Below are 8807 nucleotides of genomic sequence, written 5' to 3'. Positions count from 1 at the left end.
TACACGTATTCTGTGAATGGGTAACAAACATAAACAATTCCAGCCAATCAACCCTTTGCTTCAGGAGCACAGAGGGGAGGGGTGTAATTTGATTGGCCACTGAGGTGAAATATCAACCACCTTTTCGGGAGAATCTTGGACTTAGCACAACAGCGCCCTCTGTGGGCAAAACTATGAATGTACACTCCCCTGGTTGGCCACAGAAAATGAGAGATTAAACATGCTGCGGCTAACTTCACTGTCTGTCTGTCTGTCTGTCTCACACTCACACACTCCTAGAATCACCATGGCATCTTTGACTTTGTCTGTCTCACTCTCAGGTGGTGTTCTTCTCATCTGCACGCACAGTGGGGCGAAGACTTTGGGAGGATGGCCTGGTGTCACGATGGGCAGCAAAGAAGCCACTTCTCTCCAGGAAAAACATCAGGGACAGACTGATATTCTGCAAAAGGTACAGGGATTGGACCGCTGAGGACTGGGGGTAAAGTCATTTTCTCTGATGAATCCCCTTTCCAATTGTTTGGGGCATCTGCAAATAAGCTTGTCCAGAGAAGACAAGGTGAGCGCTACCATCAGTCCTGTGTCAAGCCAACAGTAAAGCATCCTGAGACCATTTCATGTGTGGGGTTGCTTCTCAGCCAAGGGAGTGGGCTCACTCACAATTTTGCCTAAGAACACAGCAATGAATAAAGAATGGTACCAACACATCCTCCGAGAGCAACTTCTCCCAACCATCCAGGAACAGTTTGGTGATGAACAATGCCTTTTCCAGCAGGATGGAGCAACTTGCCATAAGGCAAAAGTGATAACTAAGTGGCTCCGGGAACAAAACATCGATATTTTGGGTCCATGGCCAGGAAACTCCCCAGACCTTAGTCCCATTGAGAACTTGTGGTCAATCCTCAAGAGGCGGGTGGTTTCAAACAAAAACACACAAATTCTGACAAACTCAAAGCATTGATTGTGCAAGAATGAGTTGCCATCAGTCAGGGTGTGGCCCAGAAGTGAATCGACAGCATGCCAGGGAGGATTGCAGAGGTCTTGAAAAAGAAGGGTCAACACTGCAAATATTGACTCTTTGCATCCACTTCATGTAATTGTCAATACAAGACTTTGACACTTATTAAATGCTTGTAATTATACTTCAGTCTTCCATAGTAACATCTGACAAAAATATCTAAAGACAGTGACGCAGCAAACTTTGTGAAAACTAATATGTGTGTCATTCTCAAAACTTTTGGCCCCGGCTATACATTGTGCTCATATATGCTATGTGTAAGAATAAATAAATAAATGCACCTGCTACTAATAATAACTAAACTAAACCTAAATACCGAAAATAAAAGCGTGCCTACCGTTGTAAAACAATAAAACTTGTAAAAACGTCAGCAGTATTTTGATTGCATTGATGAATAATCCGTATGGAAGTGGAATGCTATTGTGCCAAACTAATTGCTGAATGTATACAAACAACGTCTGCATAAACTGCACAGCAACTCATATTTCATCCACTTGGGGGCGCTCTTAGCCTTGACGAAAACCAAGAGCTAAAGAGTTTAGAGACAAAAGGCATTTGAGAGCATGTCAGCCGGAGACAGCTGGGCAGTGAAATGGACCGCAGGTTTTGACTTCAGGTGTTTGAGTTTGTGACGGGCTGCTATAGGCTACATGGCTGTCACATTGAAAAGGCGTCATGTGACACACTTCCTGGTTCATCGAGGACTTTTCAAAACAGTAACGACTCGCTTGTGTTATCAGCCGACCGACCAGGCACTATCAGCGGCTCAGCTCAGTTCATGACACACAGCACAGTAAGCGCTTTATGGGGATCGCTACTAACCTCTTCCTGCTAAGCCGAGGAGGACTTTGAGTTTTCTCGGTGAGTTGACGAAGTTGTTTCGAAGTCACGTTAGTCTATTTTGCACTCAGAATATGTTTTCAAATATGTTTTGCACTTACAGCAGAGCGAACCACAAGGGATGACATGGGGATACAGACTTGACATATATAGTTCATGTTTGCAACAGTAGTCTGACATTGAATAATTCATATGCACTTTGTGAGATGAGGTATATTTTATAAAGATGTCAACAAACCACACGCAGCTGTGTACACAATAAGTAGAGATGTTTAGGTGAGTAATCCGTGAACAACAAGTAGAGATGTTTAGCGGAGTAATCCAGCTGTGTAAACAACAAGTAGAGATGTTTAGCGGAGTACAAATGTTCCAAAATGATCTTTCGATTTATCCTGGCGGCATGAGACATGCACACACACACACACACACACTCTGTTTCATTAAACCTTCTGTCGTAAACTTCCCTGTCCGACTGACAGCTACCGGAGACGTCACAGATCCAATAGCAAACATGCTCGTTACTATGCTACTCCCGTGTGTGTCGTTCTACCACAGAGATGGCGCGTGCCTGGATCCCGGTGTGCGCGGTGTTGATGCTGCTGTGCGGTTCCGCGTGCGCTACACGGGACGCTCGCAGACCCAACTTCGTGTTGATCATGGTGGATGACATGGGAATCGGAGATCTAGGATGCTACGGAAATAACACTTTAAAGTAAGCCTCGGAGATGTTTTTGGGTTGCATTCCCCTCTCTCTCTCTCTCTCACACTCACACTCACACTCACACACACACACACACACACACACACACACACACACACACACACACACACACAGAGGAGTCCTGTTTGTGACCTGTGACATGGACTTCTCTCTGCAAATAGAAAGAAGTTTAAGGCCAGTTTAAATGTAGAGTATTAAACCTCTCTTACTTCACATGAAGTAGATGTCACACAAGCAGGCAGGATTAGCAGAAGGATTTTTAGCAGAATTTTGCCTCATGCAAACGATTAGTTAAATGAGACAGAAGTAGTGATCTTTTGGCTGCAAAGCTGTATTTAATGTGTGTGTGTGTGTGTGTGTGTGTGTGTGTGTGTGTGTGTGTGTGTGTGTGTGTGTGTGTGTGTGTGTGTGTGTGTGTGTGTGTGTGTTGCAGGACCCCAAACATTGACCGTCTGTCAGAGGAGGGGGTGCGTCTCACGCAGCACATTGCTTCAGCCCCCCTCTGCACCCCCAGCAGGGCAGGGTTCCTCACGGGACGCTACCCTATACGCTCAGGTAACACACACACACACACACACCTATACGCTCTGGTAACACACACACACACACACACACACACACACACACACACACCTTTACGCTCTGGTAACACACACACACACACACATACACTTTTACGCTCTGGTAACACACACACACACACACACACACACACACACACCTATACGCTCTGGTAACACACACACACACACACACACACACACACACACACACACCTATACGCTCTGGTAACACACACACACACACACACACACACACACCTATACGCTCTGGTAACACACATCAACACGCACCTTTATGCTCTGGTAACACACACACACACACACACACACACACACACACACACACACACACACACACACATAGACACACACACACATAGACACACACACCTATACGCTCAGCTAACACACATCAACACACACACACACACACACCTTTATGCTCTGGTAACACGCACACACACACACACACACACACAGGCTCTGGAAACACACATCAACACATACACACACACACTTAGGCTCTGGTAACACACATCAACACACACATATGCATGTGTAACGGTAGCCAGCATGCATATAAACACACACACACAGATACACATGCATATAAACACACACATATGCACATAGACACACACACACACACGCATATAAACACACACACACACAGATACACTTGCATATACACACACACGTATGCACATAGACACATACACACACATGCATATACACACACACACACACACACACACACACAGATACACCTGCATATACACACACACACACACACACACACACACACACACACACACACACACACACACACACACACACACACACACATGCTTATAAACACACACACACAGATACACATGCATATACACACACACGTATGCACATGGACACACATACGTTTACAGCACAAGCACAGGCACACATTCTCGTACATGCACTTGGATAAAAGAGTCTGCTAAATGAATCAGTGTAGATGTAAATGTGTGTGTGTGTGTGTGTGTGTGTGTGTGATATATGTGTGTGTGTGTGTGTGTGTGTGTGTGTGTGTGTGATAATTTGCAGGTATGGCAAGCCAGTCCAAAGTGGGTGTGTACATCATCTCAGCAGCTTCTGGAGGATTACCCAATCAGGAGCTGACCTTCGCCAGACTGGCCAAAGAGCAGGGCTACTCAACCGCCCTCATAGGTGCCTTTCACCTTTCACCTTTAACCTTTAACCTTTCACCCCTACTCAACCGCTCTCATAGGTGCCTTTCACCTTTCACCTTTAACCTTTCACCCCTACTCAACCGCCCTCATAGGTGCCTTTCACCTTTAACCTTTCACCTTTCACCCCTACTCAACCGCCCTCATAGGTGCCCACCTTTCACCTTTAACCTTTCACCCCTACTCAACCGCTCTCATAGGTGCCTTTCACCTTTCACCTTTAACCTTTCACCTTTCACCCCTACTCAACCGCTCTCATACGTGCCCACCTTTCACCTTTCACCCCTACTCAACCGCTCTCATAGGTGCCCACCTTTCACCTTTAACCTTTCACCCCTACTCAACCGCTCTCATAGGTGCCTTTCACCTTTCACCTTTAACCTTTCACCTTTCACCCCTACTCAACCGCTCTCATAGGTGCCCACCTTTCACCTTTCACCTTTAACCTTTAACCTTTCACCCCTACTCAACCGCTCTCATAGGTGCCCACCTTTCATCTTTGACCTTTAACCTTTAACCTTTCACCCCTACTCAACCGCTCTCATAGGTGCCCACCTTTCACCTTTCACCTTTCACCCCTACTCAACTCCTAATCAGAATCTTTCAACTTAACCCCTAATCAGAATCTTTACATTTAACTCCTAATCAGAATCTATAAAGTCAACCCCTAATCAGAATCTATAAAGTCAACCCCTAATCAGAATCTTTACATTTAACCCCGAATCAGAATCTATAAAGTCAACCCTACTTAAGAACAGTATATCTGCCGTATAGAAGCCCAGCCAGTGGTAAGATCCTTAGTCCTTAGAGAGGGGCGGTGACCGCAGTAATGGACTTTGTGTGTGTGTGTGTGTGTGTGTGTGTCTGTGTGTGTGTGTGTGTGTGTGTCTGTGTGCGTGTGTGTTATTCTCCCAACCCTGGGCAGGTAAGTGGCACCTGGGTCTGAACTGCGAGCGCCACGACGACCTGTGCCACCACCCCAGCGCCCACGGCTTCACCCACTTCTACGGCGTGAGCATGACCAACCTGCGGGACTGCCAGCCGGGCCACGGCTCCGTGTTCTCCCACGTGCACACACACGTCCCGTACGGCGCGCTGGCGGCGGGCGCCCTGGCGGTGGCGCTGCTGCACGCGCGAGGCGCGGTGCGCGTGCCGCGGCGGGCGGCGCTGGGGTCGCTCGGGGCGCTGGCGCTCGCCGCGGCGCTGTTCTGCGCGTTCCGGGGGACGTTCCGCGAGCTGAACTGCTTCCTGATGCGCGGCGGGGAGGTGGTGGAACAGCCTCTGGTCCTGGAGAACATGACGCGCAGGATGACCGCTGAGGCCCTTCACTTCCTGGAGAGGTGAGCAGAGAGGCTTCTGGGGGAGAGATGCTGGGCACCGCCCCCTCACAGGAAGTGTGTGTGTGTGTTTTGTTTAGGGCTCTGTGTGGACATCGCGTGTGTGTCTGTGTGTGTGTGTCGCTCTGTGGGTATGAGTGTAAAGACTTATCTGTGTGTGTGTGTGTGTGTCTGTGTCTGTGTCTGTGTGTGTGTCTGCGTGTGCGTGTGTCTGTGTGTGTGTGTGTGTGTGTGTGTGTGTGTGTGTGTGTGTTGTGTGTGTGTGTCTGTGTGGTGTGTGTGGTGTGTGTGTGTGGTGTGTGTGTTTGTTTGTGTTTGTGTGTCTGTGTCTGTGTGGTGTGTGTGTGTGTGTGTCTGTGTCTGTCTGTGTCTGTGTGTGTGTGTGTGTGTGTGTGTGTGTGTGTGTCTGCAGGAACTCGGAGAAGCCCTTCCTCCTCTTCCTCTCCTTCCTCCAGGTGCACACGGCACTCTTTGCCTCGGCTGACTTCCGCGGTCGGAGCGCTCACGGTCTCTATGGCGACGCCGTCATGGAGGTGGACTGGAGTGTAGGTAGAGGACACACCCTGAATACACACACACACACTCTGAATACACACACACACACACACACACCCTGAATACAAGAACACAAACACACACACACCCTGAATACACACACAGACACACACACACACACACCCTGACTGCACACACACTGACTGCTCACCTGATCACTCTGTCTACCACACACACACACACACACACACACACACACACACACACACACACACCTGTACCTGTTGATGAAGTTGGAATGCAGCTCCCAGGCTGTTTCATATCTGTGTGTGTGTGTGGTGTGTGTATATTTGATATTGCTCTCTGTCTCAGCTCAGGTGTGTGTGTGTGTGTGTGTGTGTGTATCTGTCTCTAGGTCAGGTGCTGCGTGCGTTGGACCGGCTGCAGCTTGCGGAGCAGACGCTGGTGTATCTGACCTCAGATCAGGGCCCCCACCTGGAGGAGATCTCTGAGCGGGGGGAGGTGCACCACGGCTCCAGTGGCATCTACAAAGGTGGGCCCCCCAGAACATAGACCCCCTCCTCTTCTGTTGCCTCGCCATATTGGACTGGGACCAGCTGTCCTGTTAAACAAACGCAAGAACGGTGGATCTGCGTTTTTTTCTGTATAAAAATGACTATAGCGTTTACATTTTCGCAAACCGATTTCACCGAGTCATTTTTATATTCAAGGGTTTATGATCGACGTGAAGTTCCCCCCCAAAAAGTTTTGTACTTTACTTTACAAGATGGCGGCGACGTAACTCGTCACGGCAACGGGCTGAAGCAGTCAAGGAGGGGTCTATGTATATATGTCTATGCCCCCAGAACCATAGATATATATAAAGGCTAGATGTCTCATCCAACAGAGTCGAACGTCCGCACATGGCGGCCATCTTGCCCCAGGCAGCTCGCTCACCCATCACATTGTGTTGGTAGTGGTATGTACTTTTTAAATAACCATAACTTGCTCAATTTTCAACCGATTTTTAAACGGGTTGGTTTGTTATAAACGTCAGAGATGTAGTTATGACACTGCATACTTAAGTTGTTTTCTTAAAAATATCCAAATAGCATCCCGAATTATAACCACGTTAATAACGTTTGTAAGAAACCAAACCATTTGTAAATCGGTTGAAAATTGAGCAAGTTATGGTTATTTTAAAAGTACATACCACTACCAACACAATGTTATGGGTGAGCGAGCTGCCTGGGGCAAGATGGCCGCCATGTGCGGACGTTCGACTCCGTTGGCTGGCAACGCGGACGAGACATCTAGCCTTTATATATATCTATGCCCAGAACCCCCCAAACCCTGAGGGCCCATACGGAGCACTGAGAACCCCCCCCCCCCCCCCTGAGCACCAATGGGCCTCATGCAGCAACATTCATTCATACAAATTCATTATAATTACTCCAAAACATTTTTAATAATAATAATAATAATAATAATCTGATATTGATTATTAATAATAATAATAATAATAATAATCTATATATCTAATAATCTAAATTGATTATATGATATTTTATGTTTTCTATATCTTTATGTTCCGTACATTTGAATCTACATATTGTGTTTTTTTGCTCTCGATCGAGAGAAAATAAGAAATCTCTGGTGAATTCCAGGAATCAATGGGTACTAAAATAAGTACTGATCGTGGATACAAACAGAAACAAGAGGAATGTGTGTGTGAGTCTGTGTGTGTGTGTGTGTGTGTGTGTGTATGCCTCACTACATCATCTGAATCACCATGGTTACTGCAGCTTCAGTTTGTCGTGATGTTCTGAGGACCCGTGACCTTATGACATCATAAACAGCCAGTTAAACCGCTGAGGGATTCACAAGCACACACACACACACACACACAGACACACACACACACACAGACACACATGAGGTATTCACAAGCACACACACACACACACACATATATATATGCATGCTTAGGGTTTCTGTGGGTAGATGCCTAATCATGTTCGTGTGTGTGTGTGTGTGTCCGTGTGTCTGTGTCTGTCCGTGTGTCTGTGTCTGTGTGTGTGTGTCTGTGTGTCTGCGTGTCTGTGTGTGTGTGTGTCTGCATCTGCGTGTGTGTGTGTCCGTGTCCGTGTCCGTGTGTGTGTGTGTGTGTGTGTGTGTGTAAACGTCCTGTCCCCCTCACACAGCGGGGAAGTCCACTAACTGGGAGGGGGGGATCCGAGTGCCGGGTCTGCTGCGCTGGCCGGGGGGCTTCCCTGGGGGGGGGAGAGAGATCTCGGAGGTCACCAGCAACATGGACCTCTTCCCCACCGTGGTCAAGCTCAGTGGAGCCAGCGTACCTCAGGACAGGTGAGCCAGGACAGGTGTGTGTGTGTGTGTGTGTGTGTGTGTGTGTGTGTGTGTGTGTGTGTGTGTGTGAGTCAGCGTACCTCACGACAGGTGAGTCAGGACAGGTGTGTGTGTGTGTGTGTGTGTGTGTGTGTGTGTGTGTGAGTCAGCGTACCTCACGACAGGTGAGTCAGGACAGGTGCTATTGTTATACAGTACCTGTCAAAAGTTTGGACACACCTTCTCATTTTTTTGAGAATTTTT

At 47.7% G+C, this 8807-nt stretch overlaps 1 protein-coding gene across 1 annotated transcript in view; it reads left to right on the top strand.

Moving 5' to 3' along the window:
- The first annotated feature begins 1733 nt into the window (after positions 1-1733).
- Positions 1734-8807, top strand: part of sts (steroid sulfatase (microsomal), isozyme S) — a 10970-nt gene continuing 3896 nt past the window's right edge. The window contains exons 1-8 of the mRNA XM_031558229.2: positions 1734-1879; positions 2414-2570; positions 3013-3134; positions 4223-4345; positions 5291-5705; positions 6115-6251; positions 6613-6750; positions 8402-8564. Coding sequence (XP_031414089.1) covers positions 2416-2570; positions 3013-3134; positions 4223-4345; positions 5291-5705; positions 6115-6251; positions 6613-6750; positions 8402-8564 — 1253 coding nt within the window. The 5' untranslated portion in view covers positions 1734-1879; positions 2414-2415. The remainder of the gene's footprint in view (positions 1880-2413; positions 2571-3012; positions 3135-4222; positions 4346-5290; positions 5706-6114; positions 6252-6612; positions 6751-8401; positions 8565-8807) is intronic.

The sequence above is a fragment of the Clupea harengus genome, chromosome 21 (assembly GCF_900700415.2).
Source record: "Clupea harengus chromosome 21, Ch_v2.0.2, whole genome shotgun sequence".
NCBI lineage: Eukaryota > Metazoa > Chordata > Actinopteri > Clupeiformes > Clupeidae > Clupea > Clupea harengus.
Note: the sequence above shows the minus strand (reverse complement) of the source record. Positions and strands in the feature narration are given on the sequence as shown.